The sequence below is a fragment of the Salvelinus fontinalis genome, chromosome 12, assembly GCF_029448725.1.
Source record: "Salvelinus fontinalis isolate EN_2023a chromosome 12, ASM2944872v1, whole genome shotgun sequence".
NCBI lineage: Eukaryota > Metazoa > Chordata > Actinopteri > Salmoniformes > Salmonidae > Salvelinus > Salvelinus fontinalis.
This window is the reverse complement of record NC_074676.1, coordinates 59,205,441-59,229,705: the sequence shown is the minus strand read 5'-3', so window position 1 is coordinate 59,229,705 and position 24,265 is coordinate 59,205,441. Positions and strand designations below refer to the sequence as shown.

The following is a 24,265-nucleotide window of genomic DNA, read 5'->3' as shown; positions in this document are numbered from 1 at the left end:
TAGAGATACACAGGACCGTCAGTCAGCTAGAGATACACAGGACCGTCAGTCAGCTAGAGATATACAGGACCGTCAGTCAGCTAGAGATATACAGGACCGTCAGTCAGCTAGAGATATACAGGACCGTACCGTCAGTCAGCTAGAGATATACAGGACCGTACCGTCAGTCAGCTAGAGATACACAGGACCGTACCGTCAGTCAGCTAGAGATACACAGGACCGTACCGTCAGTCAGCTAGAGATACACAGGACCGTCAGTCAGCTAGAGATACACAGGACCGTACCGTCAGCCAGCTAGAGATACACAGGACCGTCAGTCAGCTAGAGATATACAGGACCGTCAGTCAGCTAGAGATATACAGGACCGTACCGTCAGTCAGCTAGAGATATACAGGACCGTACCGTCAGTCAGCTAGAGATATACAGGACCGTCAGTCAGCTAGAGATATACAGGACCGTCAGTCAGCTAGAGATATACAGGACCGTCAGTCAGCTAGAGATATACAGGACCGTCAGTCAGCTAGAGATATACAAGACCGTCAGTCAGCTAGAGATATACAGGACCGTCAGTCAGCTAGAGATACACAGGACCGTACCGTCAGTCAGCTAGAGATACACAGGACCGTCAGTCAGCTAGAGATACACAGGACCGTCAGTCAGCTAGAGATATACAGGACCGTCAGTCAGCTAGAGATATACAGGACCGTACCGTCAGTCAGCTAGAGATATACAGGACCGTCAGTCAGCTAGAGATATACAGGACCGTACCGTCAGTCAGCTAGAGATACACAGGACCGTCAGTCACCTAGAGATATACAGGACCGTACCGTCAGTCAGCTAGAGATACACAGGACCGTACCGTCAGTCAGCTAGAGATACACAGGACCGTACCGTCAGTCAGCTAGAGATACACAGGACCGTCAGTCAGCTAGAGATACACAGGACCGTACCGTCAGCCAGCTAGAGATACACAGGACCGTCAGTCAGCTAGAGATATACAGGACCGTCAGTCAGCTAGATATATACAGGACCGTACCGTCAGTCAGCTAGAGATATACAGGACCGTCAGTCAGCTAGAGATATACAGGACCGTCAGTCAGCTAGAGATATACAGGACCGTCAGTCAGCTAGAGATATACAGGACCGTCAGTCAGCTAGAGATATACAAGACCGTCAGTCAGCTAGAGATATACAGGACCGTCAGTCAGCTAGAGATACACAGGACCGTACCGTCAGTCAGCTAGAGATACACAGGACCGTCAGTCAGCTAGAGATATACAGGACCGTCAGTCAGCTAGAGATATACAGGACCGTCAGTCAGCTAGAGATATACAGGACCGTCAGTCAGCTAGAGATATACAGGACCGTCAGTCAGCTAGAGATATACAGGACCGTACCGTCAGTCAGCTAGAGATATACAGGACCGTCAGTCAGCTAGAGATATACAGGACCGTACCGTCAGTCAGCTAGAGATATACAGGACCGTACCGTCAGTCAGCTAGAGATATACAGGACCGTCAGTCAGCTAGAGATATACAGGACCGTCAGTCAGCTAGAGATATACAGGACCGTCAGTCAGCTAGAGATATACAGGACCGTCAGTCAGCTAGAGATATACAGGACCGTCAGTCAGCTAGAGATATACAGGACCGTCAGTCAGCTAGAGATATACAGGACCGTCAGTCAGCTAGAGATATACAGGACCGTCAGTCAGCTAGAGATATACAGGACCGTCAGTCAGCTAGAGATATACAGGACCGTCAGTCAGCTAGAGATATACAGGACCGTCAGTCAGCTAGAGATATACAGGACCGTACCGTCAGTCAGCTAGAGATACACAGGACCGTACCGTCAGTCAGCTAGAGATACACAGGACCGTCAGTCAGCTAGAGATATACAGGACCGTCAGTCAGCTAGATATATACAGGACCGTACCGTCAGTCAGCTAGAGATATACAGGACCGTACCGTCAGTCAGCTAGAGATACACAGGACCGTCAGTCAGCTAGAGATATACAGGACCGTCAGTCAGCTAGATATATACAGGACCGTACCGTCAGTCAGCTAGAGATATACAGGACCGTCAATCAGCTAGAGATATACAGGACCGTCAGTCAGCTAGAGATATACAGGACCGTCAGTCAGCTAGAGATATACAGGACCGTCAGTCAGCTAGAGATATACAGGACCGTCAGTCAGCTAGAGATATACAGGACCGTCAGTCAGCTAGAGATATACAGGACCGTACCGTCAGTCAGCTAGAGATACACAGGACCGTCAGTCAGCTAGAGATACACAGGACCGTCAGTCAGCTAGAGATACACAGGACCGTCAGTCAGCTAGAGATACACAGGACCGTCAGTCAGCTAGAGATACACAGGACCGTCAGTCAGCTAGAGATACACAGGACCGTCAGTCAGCTAGAGATACACAGGACCGTCAGTCAGCTAGAGATACACAGGACCGTCAGTCAGCTAGAGATACACAGGACCGTCAGTCACCTAGAGATATACAGGACCGTACCGTCAGTCAGCTAGAGATACACAGGACCGTCAGTCAGCTAGAGATATACAGGACCGTACCGTCAGTCAGGTAGAGATATACAGGACCGTACCGTCAGTCAGCTAGAGATACACAGGACCGGAACGTCAGTCAGCTAGAGATACACAGGACCGTCAGTCAGCTAGAGATATACAGGACCGTACCGTCAGTCAGCTAGAGATACACAGGACCGTACCGTCAGTCAGCTAGAGATATACAGGACCCTACCGTCAGTCAGCTAGAGATACACAGGACCGTCAGTCAGCTAGAGATACACAGGACCGTCAGTCAGCTAGAGATATACAGGACCGTCAGTCAGCTAGAGATACACAGGACCGTACCGTCAGTCAGCTAGAGATATACAGGACCGTACCGTCAGTCAGCTAGAGATATACAGGACCGCCAGTCAGCTAGAGATATACAGGACCGTACCGTCAGTCAGCTAGAGATACACAGGACCGTCAGTCACCTAGAGATATACAGGACCGTACCGTCAGTCAGCTAGAGATACACAGGACCGTACCGTCAGTCAGCTAGAGATATACAGGACCGTCAGTCACCTAGAGATATACAGGACCGTACCGTCAGTCACCTAGAGATATACAGGACCGTACCGTCAGTCAGCTAGAGATATACAGGACCGTACCGTCAGTCAGCTAGAGATACACAGGACCGTACCGTCAGTCAGCTAGAGATACACAGGACCGTACCGTCAGTCAGCTAGAGATACACAGGACCGTACCGTCAGTCACCTAGATATACAGGACCGTACCGTCAGTCACCTAGAGATATACAGGACCGTCAGTCAGCTAGAGATATACAGGACCGTACCGTCAGTCAGCTAGAGATACACAGGACCGTAACGTCAGTCAGCTAGAGATATACAGGACCGTCAGTCACCTAGAGATATACAGGACCGTCAGTCACCTAGAGATATACAGGACCGTCAGTCACCTAGAGATATACAGGACCGTACCGTCAGTCACCTAGAGATATACAGGACCGTACCGTCAGTCAGCTAGAGATACACAGGACCGTACCGTCAGTCAGCTAGAGATACACAGGACCGTACCGTCAGTCAGCTAGAGATACACAGGACCGTACCGTCAGTCACCTAGATATACAGGACCGTACCGTCAGTCACCTAGAGATATACAGGACCGTCAGTCAGCTAGAGATATACAGGACCGTACCGTCAGTCAGCTAGAGATACACAGGACCGTACCGTCAGTCAGCTAGAGATATACAGGACCCTACCGTCAGTCAGCTAGAGATACACAGGACCGTACCGTCAGTCAGTTAGAGATACACAGGACCGTCAGTCAGCTAGAGATACACAGGAACGTACCGTCAGTCAGCTAGAGATATACAGGACCGTACCGTCAGTCAGCTAGAGATATACAGGACCGTACCGTCAGCCAGCTAGAGATACACAGGACCGTCAGTCAGCTAGCTAGAGATACACAGGACCGTCAGTCAGCTAGAGATATACAGGACCGTACCGTCAGTCAGCTAGAGATACACAGTACCGTCAGTCAGCTAGAGATACACAGGACCGTCAGTCAGCTAGAGATATACAGGACCGTCAGTCAGCTAGAGATATACAGGACCGTACCGTCATTCAGCTAGAGATATACAGGACCGTCAGTCAGCTAGAGATATACAGGACCGTCAGTCAGCTAGAGATATACAGGACCGTCAGTCAGCTAGAGATACACAGGACCGTACCGTCAGTCAGCTAGAGATACACAGGACCGTACCGTCAGTCAGCTAGAGATACACAGGACCGTACCGTCAGTCAGCTAGAGATACACAGGACCGTACCGTCAGTCAGCTAGAGATACACAGGACCGTCAGTCAGCTAGAGATACACAGGACCGTACCGTCAGCCAGCTAGAGATACACAGGACCGTCAGTCAGCTAGAGATATACAGGACCGTCAGTCAGCTAGATATATACAGGACCGTACCGTCAGTCAGCTAGAGATATACAGGACCGTACCGTCAGTCAGCTAGAGATATACAGGACCGTCAGTCAGCTAGAGATATACAGGACCGTCAGTCAGCTAGAGATATACAGGACCGTCAGTCAGCTAGAGATATACAGGACCGTCAGTCAGCTAGAGATATACAAGACCGTCAGTCAGCTAGAGATATACAAGACCGTCAGTCAGCTAGAGATATACAGGACCGTCAGTCAGCTAGAGATACACAGGACCGTACCGTCAGTCAGCTAGAGATACACAGGACCGTCAGTCAGCTAGAGATACACAGGACCGTCAGTCAGCTAGAGATATACAGGACCGTCAGTCAGCTAGAGATATACAGGACCGTACCGTCAGTCAGCTAGAGATATACATGACCGTCAGTCAGCTAGAGATATACAGGACCGTACCGTCAGTCAGCTAGAGATACACAGGACCGTCAGTCACCTAGAGATATACAGGACCGTACCGTCAGTCAGCTAGAGATACACAGGACCGTACCGTCAGTCAGCTAGAGATACACAGGACCGTACCGTCAGTCAGCTAGAGATACACAGGACCGTCAGTCAGCTAGAGATACACAGGACCGTACCGTCAGCCAGCTAGAGATACACAGGACCATCAGTCAGCTAGAGATATACAGGACCGTCAGTCAGCTAGATATATACAGGACCGTACCGTCAGTCAGCTAGAGATATACAGGACCGTCAGTCAGCTAGAGATATACAGGACCGTCAGTCAGCTAGAGATATACAGGACCGTCAGTCAGCTAGAGATATACAGGACCGTCAGTCAGCTAGAGATATACAGGACCGTCAGTCAGCTAGAGATATACAGGACCGTCAGTCAGCTAGAGATATACAGGACCGTACCGTCAGTCAGCTAGAGATACACAGGACCGTCAGTCAGCTAGAGATACACAGGACCGTCAGTCAGCTAGAGATACACAGGACCGTCAGTCAGCTAGAGATACACAGGACCGTCAGTCAGCTAGAGATACACAGGACCGTCAGTCAGCTAGAGATACACAGGACCGTCAGTCAGCTAGAGATACACAGGACCGTCAGTCAGCTAGAGATACACAGGACCGTCAGTCAGCTAGAGATATACAGGACCGTCAGTCACCTAGAGATATACAGGACCGTACCGTCAGTCAGCTAGAGATACACAGGACCGTCAGTCAGCTAGAGATACACAGGACCGTCAGTCAGCTAGAGATATACAGGACCGTCAGTCAGCTAGAGATATACAGGACCGTACCGTCAGTCAGCTAGAGATACACAGGACCGTCAGTCAGCTAGAGATACACAGGACCGTCAGTCAGCTAGAGATACACAGGACCGTCAGTCAGCTAGAGATACACAGGACCGTCAGTCAGCTAGAGATACACAGGACCGTCAGTCAGCTAGAGATATACAGGACCGTCAGTCACCTAGAGATATACAGGACCGTACCGTCAGTCAGCTAGAGATACACAGGACCGTAAGTCAGCTAGAGATATACAGGACCGTCAGTCAGCTAGAGATATACAGGACCGTCAGTCAGCTAGAGATATACAGGACCGTCAGTCAGCTAGAGATACACAGGACCGTACCGTCAGTCAGCTAGAGATACACAGGACCGTCAGTCAGCTAGAGATACACAGGACCGTCAGTCAGCTAGAGATACACAGGACCGTCAGTCAGCTAGAGATACACAGGACCGTCAGTCAGCTAGAGATACACAGGACCGTCAGTCAGCTAGAGATACACAGGACCGTCAGTCAGCTAGAGATACACAGGACCGTCAGTCAGCTAGAGATATACAGGACCGTCAGTCACCTAGAGATATACAGGACCGTACCGTCAGTCAGCTAGAGATACACAGGACCGTCAGTCAGCTAGAGATATACAGGACCGTACCGTCAGTCAGGTAGAGATATACAGGACCGTACCGTCAGTCAGCTAGAGATACACAGGACCGGAACGTCAGTCAGCTAGAGATACACAGGACCGTACCGTCAGTCAGCTAGAGATACACAGGACCGTACCGTCAGTCAGCTAGAGATATACAGGACCCTACCGTCAGTCAGCTAGAGATAAACAGGACCGTACCGTCAGTCAGTTAGAGATACACAGGACCGTCAGTCAGCTAGAGATACACAGGAACGTACCGTCAGTCAGCTAGAGATATACAGGACCGTACCGTCAGTCAGCTAGAGATATACAGGACCGTACCGTCAGCCAGCTAGAGATACACAGGACCGTCAGTCAGCTAGCTAGAGATACACAGGACCGTCAGTCAGCTAGAGATATACAGGACCGTACCGTCAGTCAGCTAGAGATACACAGTACCGTCAGTCAGCTAGAGATACACAGGACCGTCAGTCAGCTAGAGATATACAGGACCGTCAGTCAGCTAGAGATATACAGGACCGTACCGTCATTCAGCTAGAGATATACAGGACCGTCAGTCAGCTAGAGATATACAGGACCGTCAGTCAGCTAGAGATATACAGGACCGTCAGTCAGCTAGAGATATACAGGACCGTACCGTCAGTCAGCTAGAGATATACAGGACCGTACCGTCAGTCAGCTAGAGATACACAGGACCGTACCGTCAGTCAGCTAGAGATACACAGGACCGTACCGTCAGTCAGCTAGAGATACACAGGACCGTCAGTCAGCTAGAGATACACAGGACCGTACCGTCAGCCAGCTAGAGATACACAGGACCGTCAGTCAGCTAGAGATATACAGGACCGTCAGTCAGCTAGATATATACAGGACCGTACCGTCAGTCAGCTAGAGATATACAGGACCGTACCGTCAGTCAGCTAGAGATATACAGGACCGTACCGTCAGTCAGCTAGAGATATACAGGACCGTCAGTCAGCTAGAGATATACAGGACCGTCAGTCAGCTAGAGATATACAGGACCGTCAGTCAGCTAGAGATATACAGGACCGTCAGTCAGCTAGAGATATACAAGACCGTCAGTCAGCTAGAGATATACAGGACCGTCAGTCAGCTAGAGATACACAGGACCGTACCGTCAGTCAGCTAGAGATACACAGGACCGTCAGTCAGCTAGAGATACACAGGACCGTCAGTCAGCTAGAGATACACAGGACCGTCAGTCAGCTAGAGATATACAGGACCGTACCGTCAGTCAGCTAGAGATATACAGGACCGTCAGTCAGCTAGAGATATACAGGACCGTACCGTCAGTCAGCTAGAGATACACAGGACCGTCAGTCACCTAGAGATATACAGGACCGTACCGTCAGTCAGCTAGAGATACACAGGACCGTACCGTCAGTCAGCTAGAGATACACAGGACCGTACCGTCAGTCAGCTAGAGATACACAGGACCGTCAGTCAGCTAGAGATATACAGGACCGTCAGTCACCTAGAGATATACAGGACCGTACCGTCAGTCAGCTAGAGATACACAGGACCGTACCGTCAGTCAGCTAGAGATACACAGGACCGTACCGTCAGTCAGCTAGAGATATACAGGACCGTCAGTCAGCTAGAGATATACAGGACCGTCAGTCAGCTAGAGATATACAGGACCGTCAGTCAGCTAGAGATATACAGGACCGTCAGTCAGCTAGAGATATACAGGACCGTCAGTCAGCTAGAGATATACAGGACCGTACCGTCAGTCAGCTAGAGATACACAGGACCGTCAGTCAGCTAGAGATACACAGGACCGTCAGTCAGCTAGAGATACACAGGACCGTCAGTCAGCTAGAGATACACAGGACCGTCAGTCAGCTAGAGATACACAGGACCGTCAGTCAGCTAGAGATACACAGGACCGTCAGTCAGCTAGAGATACACAGGACCGTCAGTCAGCTAGAGATACACAGGACCGTCAGTCAGCTAGAGATATACAGGACCGTCAGTCACCTAGAGATATACAGGACCGTACCGTCAGTCAGCTAGAGATACACAGGACCGTCAGTCAGCTAGAGATACACAGGACCGTCAGTCAGCTAGAGATATACAGGACCGTCAGTCAGCTAGAGATATACAGGACCGTCAGTCAGCTAGAGATATACAGGACCGTACCGTCAGTCAGCTAGAGATACACAGGACCGTCAGTCAGCTAGAGATACACAGGACCGTCAGTCAGCTAGAGATACACAGGACCGTCAGTCAGCTAGAGATACACAGGACCGTCAGTCAGCTAGAGATACACAGGACCGTCAGTCAGCTAGAGATACACAGGACCGTCAGTCAGCTAGAGATATACAGGACCGTCAGTCACCTAGAGATATACAGGACCGTACCGTCAGTCAGCTAGAGATACACAGGACCGTCAGTCAGCTAGAGATATACAGGACCGTCAGTCAGCTAGAGATATACAGGACCGTCAGTCAGCTAGAGATATACAGGACCGTCAGTCAGCTAGAGATACACAGGACCGTACCGTCAGTCAGTTAGAGATACACAGGACCGTCAGTCAGCTAGAGATACACAGGACCGTCAGTCAGCTAGAGATACACAGGACCGTCAGTCAGTTAGAGATACACAGGACCGTCAGTCAGCTAGAGATACACAGGACCGTCAGTCAGCTAGAGATACACAGGACCGTCAGTCAGCTAGAGATACACAGGACCGTCAGTCAGCTAGAGATACACAGGACCGTCAGTCAGCTAGAGATATACAGGACCGTCAGTCACCTAGAGATATACAGGACCGTACCGTCAGTCAGCTAGAGATACACAGGACCGTCAGTCAGCTAGAGATATACAGGACCGTACCGTCAGTCAGGTAGAGATATACAGGACCGTACCGTCAGTCAGCTAGAGATACACAGGACCGGAACGTCAGTCAGCTAGAGATACACAGGACCGTACCGTCAGTCAGCTAGAGATACACAGGACCGTACCGTCAGTCAGCTAGAGATATACAGGACCCTACCGTCAGTCAGCTAGAGATACACAGGACCGTCAGTCAGCTGAAATACACAGGAACGTACCGTCAGTCAGCTAGAGATATACAGGACCGTACCGTCAGTCAGCTAGAGATATACAGGACCGTACCGTCAGCCAGCTAGAGATACACAGGACCGTCAGTCAGCTAGCTAGAGATACACAGGACCGTCAGTCAGCTAGAGATATACAGGACCGTACCGTCAGTCAGCTAGAGATACACAGTACCGTCAGTCAGCTAGAGATACACAGGACCGTCAGTCAGCTAGAGATATACAGGACCGTCAGTCAGCTAGAGATATACAGGACCGTCAGTCAGCTAGAGATATACAGGACCGTACCGTCAGTCAGCTAGAGATATACAGGACCGTACCGTCAGTCAGCTAGAGATACACAGGACCGTACCGTCAGTCAGCTAGAGATACACAGGACCGTACCGTCAGTCAGCTAGAGATACACAGGACCGTCAGTCAGCTAGAGATACACAGGACCGTACCGTCAGCCAGCTAGAGATACACAGGACCGTCAGTCAGCTAGAGATATACAGGACCGTCAGTCAGCTAGATATATACAGGACCGTACCGTCAGTCAGCTAGAGATATACAGGACCGTACCGTCAGTCAGCTAGAGATATACAGGACCGTCAGTCAGCTAGAGATATACAGGACCGTCAGTCAGCTAGAGATATACAGGACCGTCAGTCAGCTAGAGATATACAGGACCGTCAGTCAGCTAGAGATATACAAGACCGTCAGTCAGCTAGAGATATACAGGACCGTCAGTCAGCTAGAGATACACAGGACCGTACCGTCAGTCAGCTAGAGATACACAGGACCGTCAGTCAGCTAGAGATACACAGGACCGTCAGTCAGCTAGAGATATACAGGACCGTCAGTCAGCTAGAGATATACAAGACCGTACCGTCAGTCAGCTAGAGATATACAGGACCGTCAGTCAGCTAGAGATATACAGGACCGTACCGTCAGTCAGCTAGAGATACACAGGACCGTCAGTCACCTAGAGATATACAGGACCGTACCGTCAGTCAGCTAGAGATACACAGGACCGTACCGTCAGTCAGCTAGAGATACACAGGACCGTACCGTCAGTCAGCTAGAGATACACAGGACCGTCAGTCAGCTAGAGATACACAGGACCGTACCGTCAGCCAGCTAGAGATACACAGGACCGTCAGTCAGCTAGAGATATACAGGACCGTCAGTCAGCTAGATATATACAGGACCGTACCGTCAGTCAGCTAGAGATATACAGGACCGTCAGTCAGCTAGAGATATACAGGACCGTCAGTCAGCTAGAGATATACAGGACCGTCAGTCAGCTAGAGATATACAGGACCGTCAGTCAGCTAGAGATATACAAGACCGTCAGTCAGCTAGAGATATACAGGACCGTCAGTCAGCTAGAGATACACAGGACCGTACCGTCAGTCAGCTAGAGATACACAGGACCGTCAGTCAGCTAGAGATATACAGGACCGTCAGTCAGCTAGAGATATACAGGACCGTCAGTCAGCTAGAGATATACAGGACCGTCAGTCAGCTAGAGATATACAGGACCGTCAGTCAGCTAGAGATATACAGGACCGTACCGTCAGTCAGCTAGAGATATACAGGACCGTCAGTCAGCTAGAGATATACAGGACCGTACCGTCAGTCAGCTAGAGATATACAGGACCGTACCGTCAGTCAGCTAGAGATATACAGGACCGTCAGTCAGCTAGAGATATACAGGACCGTCAGTCAGCTAGAGATATACAGGACCGTCAGTCAGCTAGAGATATACAGGACCGTCAGTCAGCTAGAGATATACAGGACCGTCAGTCAGCTAGAGATATACAGGACCGTCAGTCAGCTAGAGATATACAGGACCGTCAGTCAGCTAGAGATATACAGGACCGTCAGTCAGCTAGAGATATACAGGACCGTCAGTCAGCTAGAGATATACAGGACCGTCAGTCAGCTAGAGATATACAGGACCGTCAGTCAGCTAGAGATATACAGGACCGTCAGTCAGCTAGAGATATACAGGACCGTACCGTCAGTCAGCTAGAGATACACAGGACCGTACCGTCAGTCAGCTAGAGATACACAGGACCGTCAGTCAGCTAGAGATATACAGGACCGTCAGTCAGCTAGATATATACAGGACCGTACCGTCAGTCAGCTAGAGATATACAGGACCGTACCGTCAGTCAGCTAGAGATACACAGGACCGTCAGTCAGCTAGAGATATACAGGACCGTCAGTCAGCTAGATATATACAGGACCGTACCGTCAGTCAGCTAGAGATATACAGGACCGTCAATCAGCTAGAGATATACAGGACCGTCAGTCAGCTAGAGATATACAGGACCGTCAGTCAGCTAGAGATATACAGGACCGTCAGTCAGCTAGAGATATACAGGACCGTCAGTCAGCTAGAGATATACAGGACCGTCAGTCAGCTAGAGATATACAGGACCGTACCGTCAGTCAGCTAGAGATACACAGGACCGTCAGTCAGCTAGAGATACACAGGACCGTCAGTCAGCTAGAGATACACAGGACCGTCAGTCAGCTAGAGATACACAGGACCGTCAGTCAGCTAGAGATACACAGGACCGTCAGTCAGCTAGAGATACACAGGACCGTCAGTCAGCTAGAGATACACAGGACCGTCAGTCAGCTAGAGATACACAGGACCGTCAGTCAGCTAGAGATACACAGGACCGTCAGTCACCTAGAGATATACAGGACCGTACCGTCAGTCAGCTAGAGATACACAGGACCGTCAGTCAGCTAGAGATATACAGGACCGTACCGTCAGTCAGGTAGAGATATACAGGACCGTACCGTCAGTCAGCTAGAGATACACAGGACCGGAACGTCAGTCAGCTAGAGATACACAGGACCGTCAGTCAGCTAGAGATATACAGGACCGTACCGTCAGTCAGCTAGAGATACACAGGACCGTACCGTCAGTCAGCTAGAGATATACAGGACCCTACCGTCAGTCAGCTAGAGATACACAGGACCGTCAGTCAGCTAGAGATACACAGGACCGTCAGTCAGCTAGAGATATACAGGACCGTCAGTCAGCTAGAGATACACAGGACCGTACCGTCAGTCAGCTAGAGATATACAGGACCGTACCGTCAGTCAGCTAGAGATATACAGGACCGCCAGTCAGCTAGAGATATACAGGACCGTACCGTCAGTCAGCTAGAGATACACAGGACCGTCAGTCACCTAGAGATATACAGGACCGTACCGTCAGTCAGCTAGAGATACACAGGACCGTACCGTCAGTCAGCTAGAGATACACAGGACCGTACCGTCAGTCAGCTAGAGATACACAGGACCGTCAGTCAGCTAGAGATACACAGGACCGTACCGTCAGCCAGCTAGAGATACACAGGACCGTCAGTCAGCTAGAGATACACAGGACCGTCAGTCAGCTAGATATATACAGGACCGTACCGTCAGTCAGCTAGAGATATACAGGACCGTCAGTCAGCTAGAGATATACAGGACCGTCAGTCAGCTAGAGATATACAGGACCGTCAGTCAGCTAGAGATATACAGGACCGTCAGTCAGCTAGAGATATACAGGACCGTCAGTCAGCTAGAGATACACAGGACCGTCAGTCAGCTAGAGATACACAGGACCGTCAGTCAGCTAGAGATATACAGGACCGTCAGTCAGCTAGAGATATACAGGACCGTCAGTCAGCTAGAGATATACAGGACCGTCAGTCAGCTAGAGATATACAGGACCGTACCGTCAGTCAGCTAGAGATACACAGGACCGTCAGTCAGCTAGAGATACACAGGACCGTCAGTCAGCTAGAGATATACAGGACCGTCAGTCAGCTAGAGATATACAGGACCGTCAGTCAGCTAGAGATATACAGGACCGTCAGTCAGCTAGAGATATACAGGACCGTCAGTCAGCTAGAGATATACAGGACCGTACCGTCAGTCAGCTAGAGATACACAGGACCGTCAGTCAGCTAGAGATACACAGGACCGTCAGTCAGCTAGAGATACACAGGACCGTCAGTCAGCTAGAGATACACAGGACCGTCAGTCAGCTAGAGATACACAGGACCGTCAGTCAGCTAGAGATACACAGGACCGTCAGTCAGCTAGAGATACACAGGACCGTCAGTCAGCTAGAGATACACAGGACCGTCAGTCAGCTAGAGATATACAGGACCGTCAGTCACCTAGAGATATACAGGACCGTACCGTCAGTCAGCTAGAGATACACAGGACCGTCAGTCAGCTAGAGATATACAGGACCGTACCGTCAGTCAGGTAGAGATATACAGGACCGTACCGTCAGTCAGCTAGAGATACACAGGACCGGAACGTCAGTCAGCTAGAGATACACAGGACCGTCAGTCAGCTAGAGATACACAGGACCGTACCGTCAGTCAGCTAGAGATACACAGGACCGTACCGTCAGTCAGCTAGAGATATACAGGACCCTACCGTCAGTCAGCTAGAGATACACAGGACCGTACCGTCAGTCAGTTAGAGATACACAGGACCGTCAGTCAGCTAGAGATACACAGGAACGTACCGTCAGTCAGCTAGAGATATACAGGACCGTACCGTCAGTCAGCTAGAGATATACAGGACCGTACCGTCAGCCAGCTAGAGATACACAGGACCGTCAGTCAGCTAGCTAGAGATACACAGGACCGTCAGTCAGCTAGAGATATACAGGACCGTACCGTCAGTCAGCTAGAGATACACAGTACCGTCAGTCAGCTAGAGATACACAGGACCGTCAGTCAGCTAGAGATATACAGGACCGTCAGTCAGCTAGAGATATACAGGACCGTACCGTCATTCAGCTAGAGATATACAGGACCGTCAGTCAGCTAGAGATATACAGGACCGTCAGTCAGCTAGAGATATACAGGACCGTCAGTCAGCTAGAGATATACAGGACCGTACCGTCAGTCAGCTAGAGATATACAGGACCGTACCGTCAGTCAGCTAGAGATACACAGGACCGTACCGTCAGTCAGCTAGAGATACACAGGACCGTACCGTCAGTCAGCTAGAGATACACAGGACCGTCAGTCAGCTAGAGATACACAGGACCGTACCGTCAGCCAGCTAGAGATACACAGGACCGTCAGTCAGCTAGAGATATACAGGACCGTCAGTCAGCTAGATATATACAGGACCGTACCGTCAGTCAGCTAGAGATATACAGGACCGTACCGTCAGTCAGCTAGAGATATACAGGACCGTCAGTCAGCTAGAGATATACAGGACCGTCAGTCAGCTAGAGATATACAGGACCGTCAGTCAGCTAGAGATATACAAGACCGTCAGTCAGCTAGAGATATACAGGACCGTCAGTCAGCTAGAGATATACAGGACCGTCAGTCAGCTAGAGATATACAGGACCGTCAGTCAGCTAGAGATATACAAGACCGTCAGTCAGCTAGAGATATACAGGACCGTCAGTCAGCTAGAGATACACAGGACCGTACCGTCAGTCAGCTAGAGATACACAGGACCGTCAGTCAGCTAGAGATACACAGGACCGTCAGTCAGCTAGAGATATACAGGACCGTCAGTCAGCTAGAGATATACAGGACCGTACCGTCAGTCAGCTAGAGATATACAGGACCGTCAGTCAGCTAGAGATATACAGGACCGTACCGTCAGTCAGCTAGAGATACACAGGACCGTCAGTCACCTAGAGATATACAGGACCGTACCGTCAGTCAGCTAGAGATACACACGACCGTACCGTCAGTCAGCTAGAGATACACAGGACCGTACCGTCAGTCAGCTAGAGATACACAGGACCGTCAGTCAGCTAGAGATACACAGGACCGTACCGTCAGCCAGCTAGAGATACACAGGACCGTCAGTCAGCTAGAGATATACAGGACCGTCAGTCAGCTAGATATATACAGGACCGTACCGTCAGTCAGCTAGAGATATACAGGACCGTCAGTCAGCTAGAGATATACAGGACCGTCAGTCAGCTAGAGATATACAGGACCGTCAGTCAGCTAGAGATATACAAGACCGTCAGTCAGCTAGAGATATACAAGACCGTCAGTCAGCTAGAGATATACAGGACCGTCAGTCAGCTAGAGATACACAGGACCGTACCGTCAGTCAGCTAGAGATACACAGGACCGTCAGTCAGCTAGAGATATACAGGACCGTCAGTCAGCTAGAGATATACAGGACCGTCAGTCAGCTAGAGATATACAGGACCGTACCGTCAGTCAGCTAGAGATATACAGGACCGTCAGTCAGCTAGAGATATACAGGACCGTCAGTCAGCTAGAGATATACAGGACCGTACCGTCAGTCAGCTAGAGATATACAGGACCGTCAGTCAGTCAGCTAGAGATATACAGGACCGTCAGTCAGCTAGAGATATACAGGACCGTCAGTCAGCTAGAGATATACAGGACCGTCAGTCAGCTAGAGATATACAGGACCGTCAGTCAGCTAGAGATATACAGGACCGTCAGTCAGCTAGAGATATACAGGACCGTCAGTCAGCTAGAGATATACAGGACCGTACCGTCAGTCAGCTAGAGATACACAGGACCGTACCGTCAGTCAGCTAGAGATACACAGGACCGTCAGTCAGCTAGAGATATACAGGACCGTCAGTCAGCTAGATATATACAGGACCGTACCGTCAGTCAGCTAGAGATATACAGGACCGTACCGTCAGTCAGCTAGAGATACACAGGACCGTCAGTCAGCTAGAGATATACAGGACCGTCAGTCAGCTAGATATATACAGGACCGTACCGTCAGTCAGCTAGAGATATACAGGACCGTACCGTCAGTCAGCTAGAGATACACAGGACCGTCAGTCAGCTAGAGATACACAGGACCGTACCGTCAGCCAGCTAGAGATACACAGGACCGTCAGTCAGCTAGAGATATACAGGACCGTCAGTCAGCTAGAGATATACAGGACCGTACCGTCAGTCAGCTAGAGATATACAGGACCGTCAGTCAGCTAGAGATATACAGGACCGTCAGTCAGCTAGAGATACACAGGACCGTACCGTCAGTCAGCTAGAGATATACAGGACCGTCAGTCAGTTAGAGATATACAGGACCGTACCGCCAGTCAGCTAGAGATACACAGGACCGTCAGTCAGCTAGAGATATACAGGACCGTACCGTCAGTCAGCTAGAGATATACAGGACCGTCAGTCAGCTAGAGATATACAGGACCGTACCGTCAGTCAGCTAGAGATACACAGGACCGTACCGTCAGTCAGCTAGAGATATACAGGACCGTACCGTCAGTCAGCTAGAGATATACAGGACCGTACCGTCAGTCAGCTAGAGATACACAGGACCGTACCGTCAGTCAGCTAGAGATACACAGGACCGTCAGTCAGCTAGAGATATACAGGACCGTACCGTCAGTCAGCTAGAGATACACAGGACCGTCAGTCAGCTAGAGATATACAGGACCGTCAGTCAGTCAACTAGAGATATACAGGACCGTACCGTCAGTCAACTAGAGATATACAGGACCGTACCGTCAGTCAGATAGAGATATAAATTTTTACCTCAGGGATCCACAGGGCACAGCTGACGTGTGCCCACTTGGTGCCCGCCCTCGTAGCCTTCATCGCCCCTCCCTTGATGGGGCACAGCTGGCACTGGGGGTCGATGCCCAGGACACACGTCCTGCACAGCCAGTTACCATCTGGTACCTTCACTATACCATAACACGCCTGGGCAGGAGAGACAGTAGGTTAACAGGCAGACAGGGAGAGGAGACTTGGGGATGGGGAATCACTAAAACAATACAGATATACACTACGGGTGGGGAGGAACAGCACGTCAGAAATCAGCTCAAAGTAATTGAAGAATCCATAGACTTCCAATTTTCCCAGAAGTGGTAAACACTAAAACACGAAGAGTTATCTATCCAAAACCGAGATGTAAGTGTCATGGCGCTGGGTAGGTTTATAACAGTCATAAATACCACTGCCCCCTTTTTCCCTCTCTCTACCCTACTGATGTGACTATTGAAAATCCCTTGGTTAACATAGAGATTCTGGGAACATCAGAAGGTGACGGGGAAATGAACCATGTTTTGGTAATCCAACCAGTTGAACATATGAATATGATGTCAGTTCGGTTGTCATCTGAGACATTCTCATCAATGATAGAATGACATAAACGGTACAGTGGAAAGTCTACACATTATAGTTATCAGATTCACATGGAATTGTTGTGCAATGTAAATGTTTGAATATGAAATTATTTGTGAGGGGATGAAATGTGATTTTAGCTTCTAAAATGTGAGAATTGGGTTTTCATGAGTGAATTAGACCCGACTCGGTGGCCCGCCCACGTGAAGAGACATTGGTTATAAACTATGAAACACGCCCTCCTCTCCCTTCCTATATAAAGCCTTGACGACAATATAACTTTCTGTTCCGGGTACATTAGGATGACGATCCGATGTCAGAAGGTTTCAGATAATAACTACAGAACGAAGCCAACCTCAGCGTGAGCTTTGGTTGCGAATGGTATGTATTTTGAACTCTTATTCGCTACAAAAGTGATACCTCCTAGCCGTTGAGTTAGCAATAGCAGCTGCAAACGTGGGCTAGGAAAGGACGGACAGAGTATCCCGTCTACCACACAACGACGCCACTTTGTGTAACCAGCTGTCATATCCGTTCCGTCCGCTAGGGATGTTTTCCTTCACGACATAATTTGTAATCAAGGTATGATTCGTTCTGTGTATATGTAATTCTGTGTGATTAGTTAGGTATTTAGTAAATAAATAATTAAACCCAATTTTGTACTGCTGATTCAACTTGTTAGCCAGGATTCGTGAAGATTTTACAACTTTGTTGTACTTTGGGCCCAATTTTGACATTTTCACTTAGGGGTGTACTCACTTTTGTTGCCAGCGGTTTAAACATTAATGGCTGTGTATTGAGTTATTTTGAGGGGACAGCAAATTTACACTGTTATACAAGCTGTACACTCACTACCTTACATTGTAGCAAAGTGTCATTTCTTCAGTGTTGTCACATGAAAAGATATACTCAAATATTTACAAACATGTGAGGGGTGTACTCACTTTTGTGATATACTGTATATATATATTTTTAAACATGATTAGCTCAATTAGGTAATATTAATTAGAGAAAGGATTTTATAGAATAGCATGTCATATCACTTAATCCGGAATAATTTGTTGGGCCCTATAACAAAGAACAAATAGCAAAAACATAGACATGATCAAATACAAATCTTAGAAGAATAAACTATTCAAGACGACCAGAACCCACTGGATTCTCCAATTACCTTGAAATGAACTACAGGACAAAATACAAACCCTCCAACACAAAAAGGCCTGTGGTGTTGATGGAATCCTCAATGAAATGATCAAATATACAGACAACAAATTCCAATTGGCTTAAAATACTAAAACTCTTTAACATCGTCCTTAGCTCTGGCATCGTCCCCAATATTTGGAACCAAGGACTCATCACCCCAATCCACAAAAGTGGAGACAAATTTGACCCCAATAACTACCGTGGGATATGCGTCAACAGGAACCTTGGGAAAATCCTCTGCATTATCATGAACAGCAGACTCGTACATTTCCTCAATGAACACAATGTACTGAGCAAATGTCAAATCAAAGAAACAAACCAAAACAAAGGCAAAGTCTTCTCATGCATTGCTGATCTCAAAAAAGCTTTTGACTCAATTTGGCCTGAGGGTCGGCTAAACAAATTGATGAAAACTGGTGTTGGGGAAAAACTTACGACATTATAAAATCTATGTACACAAACAAGTGTGCGGTTAAAATTGGGAAAACTCAAATTTCTTTCCACAGGGCTGTGGGGTGAGACAGATGCAGCTCAAGCCCCACCCTCTTCAACATATATCAACGATTTTGGCGAGGGCACTCGACCTGCAGCCCCCGGCCTCACCCGACTCGACCTGCAGCCCCCGGCCTCACCCGACTCGACCTGCAGCCCCCGGCCTCACCCGACTCGACCTGCAGCCCCCGGCCTCACCCGACTCGACCTGCAGCCCCCGGCCTCACCCGACTCGACCTGCAGCCCCCGGCCTCACCCGACTCGACCTGCAGCCCCCGGCCTCACCCGACTCGACCTGCAGCACCCGGCCTCACCCGACTCGACCTGCAGCACCCGGCCTCACCCGACTCGACCTGCAGCCCCCGGCCTCACCCGACTCGACCTGCAGCCCCCGGCCTCACCCGACTCGACCTGCAGCCCCCGGCCTCACCCGACTCGACCTGCAGCCCCCGGCCTCACCCGACTCGACCTGCAGCACCCGGCCTCACCCGACTCGACCTGCAGCACCCGGCCTCACCCGACTCGACCTGCAGCCCCCGGCCTCACCCGACTCGACCTGCAGCACCCGGCCTCACCCTACTAGAATCTGAAGTCAAATGTCTACTGTTTGCTGATGATCTGGTGCTTCTGTCCCCAACCAAGGAGGGCCTACAGCAGACCTGGGCCCTGACAGACCTGGGCCCTGACAGACCTGGGCCCTGACAGACCTGGGCCCTGACAGACCTGGGCCCTGACAGACCTGGGCCCTGACAGACCTGGGCCCTGACAGACCTGGGCCCTGACAGACCTGGGCCCTGACAGACCTGGGCCCTGACAGTAAATCTCTAAAACAAAAATAATGGTGTTCCAAAAAAGGGTAGCTGCCAAGACAACAAATACAAATTCCATCTAGTCACCGTTGCCCTAGAGCACACAAAAAAATAATACCTACCTCGGCCTAAACATCAGCGCCAACGGTAACTTCCACAAAGCTGTGAACGATCTGAGAGACAAGGCAAGAAGGGCATTCTATGCCATCAAAAGGAACAACATTTCGACATACCAATTAGGATCTGGCTAAAAAAATACTTGAATCAGTTATAGAACCCATTGCCTTTATGGTTGTGAGGTCTGGGGTCCGCTCACCAACCAAGATTTCACCAAATTGAGATTCTGCAAAAATATCCTCTGTGTACAACGTAAAACACAAAATAATGCATGCAGAGCAGAATTAGGCCGATACCCGCTAATTATAAACTTATAAACAACACTGTATATACAAATATGACATTTGTAATGTCTCTATTATTTTGGATCTTGTGCGAGTGTCATTTTTTTTATAGTTTATTATCTATTTCACTTGCTGTGGCAATGTAAACATAAGTTTCCCATATGGCCAATAAAGCCCTTGAATTGACAGTGGGTTAACACAGTGGGTTAGATGTATTTATGACGAAGAAAGGTTCAACTGAGGGATGAAAGATTGTCATAATTCTGACGCCAGAGAACTGGGTATGTGTAGAAAAAAGCATTTCCGTTTGGAGTTAATTAGCACGTATCAAGAGCGCCTTATAACCAGCGCATTTAACTAACGTATCTTAAACAACCACACAGCTCTCATTGCACGTAAAGTAAAGTAAAGTAAAGTAAAGCCTTCTTCAAAATAGCCGCTAGGCGCACAATCAGCGCTTGTAGGTTCCTACCTGGTGAACACAGATATACCATGGCTGTCAGCCAATCAGCATCCAGGGCAGGGACCACCCAGTTTATCATTAGTAGTACATTCTATAGTTATCGGGTTCCTACCTGGTGAACACAGATATACCATGGCTGTCAGCCAATCAGCATCCAGGGCAGGGACCACCCAGTTTATCATTAGTAGTACATTCTATAGTTATCAGGTTCCTACCTGGTGAACACAGATATACCATGGCTGTCAGCCAATCAGCATCCAGGGCAGGGACCACCCAGTTTATCATTCCTAGTACATTCTATAGTTATAAGGTTCCTACCTGGTGAACACAGATGTTACATTTGTCACAGAAGACCATGTCGTTGCCCTCCTCGCTGTCGGGGGAGCGACACACGTCACAGATGACGTCCTCGTCGTACTCGATGCCCAGCCCTTCTACCGTGTCGATGGCGTGGTTCATGTTGTCATGGCACTGACGCTCCAACGCCTCCATGGTGCGCTCCAGCGTCAACTCGTCTACAGGCCCCTCCCCTGGGAGACAGAATAATACACCAATAAAAACACAGCTCGTCTACAGGCCCCTCCCCTGGGAGACAGAATAATACACCAATCAAAAACACAGCTCGTCTACAGGCCCCTCCCTTGGGAATACACCCAGTCAGATCACTGTTGCTAGAGCTCCAAACCTCCCTCTTTTCTCTAAGGCCATGCAGTGCATTCGGATCGTATTCAGACCACTTGACTTTTCCCACATTTTGTTACATTACAGCCTTATATAAACCTTATATAGACCTCATATAAACCTCATATAGACAGGCCTTATTCTAAATGTATTAACTGTTTTCCGTCAATAATGACGTCACAATAGCCCATAATGACGTCACAATAGCCCATAATGACATCACAATAGCCCATAATGACATCACAATAGCCCATAATGACATCACAATAGCCCATAATGACATCACAATAGCCCATAATCACAAAGCCAAAACAGGTTATTAGAAAGTTTTACAAATGTATTAAAAACGAAAAAAAAAAAAAAAAAAAAACATTATTTACATAAGTATTCAGACCATTTGATGAGACTCAAAACGGAGCTCAGGTGCATCCTGTTTCCATTGATCATCCTTGAGATGTTTCTACAACTTGGTGTCCACCTGTGGTAAATGCAATTAAATGGACATGATTGGTGACCTAAAAACTGGGACATGCTTAAACCACCTGACCAGGTCCTAAAACAACGGGACTCCCAAACTCTTTCTCAGATTATTACCAATCCCACAAAGTATGACTCCAAACACCCAGAAAAGGCTACTCTCCTCAATGTTATCCTCACAAATAATCCTGATGGGTATCAGTCTGGTGTTTTCTGTAATGACCTTAGTGATCACTGTGTTACAGCCTGTGTTCGTAATGGCTGCTCAGTGAAATGACCTGTCCTGATTTGTCATAGATGCTTGCTAAAAAACTAACGAGAAAGCCTTCCTTCATGAACTGGCCTCTGTAAAATGGTATAGAATCAGCTTGACCCCCCTCTGTAAAATGGTATAGAATCAGCTTGACCCCCCTCTGTAAAATGGTATAGAATCAACTTGACCCCCTCTGTAAAATGGTATAGAATCAGCTTGACCCCCCTCTGTAAAATGGTATAGAATCAGCTTGACCCCCTCTGTAAAATGGTAGAGAATCAGCATGACCCCCTCTGTAAAATGGTATAGAATCAGCTTGACCCCCCTCTGTAAAATGGTATAGAATCAGCGTGACCCCCTCTGTAAAATGGTATAGAATCAGCTTGACCCCCCTCTGTAAAATGGTATAGAATCAGCTTGACCCCCCTCTGTAAAATGGTATAGAATCAGCTTGACCCCCCTCTGTAAAATGGTAGAGAATCAGCTTGACCCCCCTCTGTAAAATGGTAGAGAATCAGCTTGACCCCCCTCTGTAAAATGGTAGAGAATCAGCTTGACCCCCCTCTGTAAAATGGTAGAGAATCAGCTTGACCCCCCTCTGTAAAATGGTATAGAATCAGCTTGACCCCCCTCTGTAAAATGGTATAGAATCAGCTTGACCCCCCTCTGTAAAATAGTATAGAATCAGCTTGACCCCCCTCTGTAAAATGGTATAGAATCAGCTTGATCCCCCTCTGTAAAATGGTATAGAATCAGCTTGACCCCCTCTGTAAAATGGTATAGAATCAACTTGACCCCCTCTGTAACATGGTATAGAATCAGCTTGATCCCCTCTGTAAAATGGTAGAGAATCAGCGTGTCCCCCTCTGTCGAAGACGCTTGGACCTTCTTTTTTGATATTTTCAGTGGTATTGTGAACAAACACGCCCTCAAAAAGAACATGAGAATTATAAACCGGTTCAGCCCCTGGTTCGACCGTGATCTTGCAGAGTTACTCCACCTCATTTGGTGAAAGGCTCGGCACACGCATACTCAGGCTGACTGGCTCTCGTTCGGGAAAATGAGAAATAAGTGCACTCAGGCTATCCGGAAGGCCAAAGTTAGTTACTTTAAGGAGCAGTTCTCTCTCTGTGGGTCTAAACCCCAAGAAGTTCTGGAAAACGGTTAATTAAAAACCTGGAGAATAAACCCTCCTCTTAACAGCTGCCCATGTCCCTTAATGATGATGTGGTTGTTACTGACAAGAAGCACATGGCTGAGCTCTTTAATCACCACTTCATTAAGTCAGGATTTCCTATTTGACTCAGCCATTTCCTCATCTCCCACCTTAAGGTTCATCGCCAAGCCTTTCTCCGACCTTGTTAACCTGTCTCTCCTGTCTGGGGAGGTTCCCATTGCTTGGAAGGCAGCCACAGTTCGTCCTTTATTTAAAAGGGGGAGATCAAGCTGATCCTAACTGTTATAGGCCTATTTATATCATCTTGCCCTGTTTATCAAAAGTGTTGGAAAAACTTGTCAATAATCAACCAGCTGGCTTTCTTGATGTCTATAGTATTCTCTCAGGTGTGCAATCTGGTTACCCATGTGTCTTAGCTAATGTTCCTCACCCCCACACACCATTACCCATGTGTCTTAGCTAATGTTCCTCACCCCCACACACCATTACCCATGTGTCTTAGCTAATGTTCCTCACCCCCACACACCATTACCCATGTGTCTTAGCTAATGTTCCTCACCCCCACACACCATTACCCATGTGTCTTAGCTAATGTTCCTCACCCCCACACACCATTACCCATGTGTCTTAGCTAATGTTCCTCACCCCCACACACCATTACCCATGTGTCTTAGCTAATGTT

General features: G+C 48.6%; 1 protein-coding gene across 4 annotated transcripts in view; it reads right to left on the bottom strand.

The window, feature by feature from the left end:
- jade3 (jade family PHD finger 3) overlaps nucleotides 1-24,265 on the bottom strand; it is a 97,785-nt gene that overhangs the window by 43,318 nt on the left and 30,202 nt on the right. For 3 of the 4 annotated variants that reach the window (XM_055941223.1, XM_055941225.1, XM_055941226.1), the window contains 2 exons: nucleotides 21,314-21,525; nucleotides 17,037-17,204 (listed from right to left, as the gene is read on the bottom strand). In XM_055941223.1, coding sequence (XP_055797198.1) covers nucleotides 17,037-17,204; nucleotides 21,314-21,525 — 380 coding nt within the window. Of the gene's footprint in view, nucleotides 1-17,036; nucleotides 17,205-21,313; nucleotides 21,526-22,056; nucleotides 24,236-24,265 lie in introns of those variants that run through there. The other variant, XM_055941224.1, reaches the window with a different exon arrangement.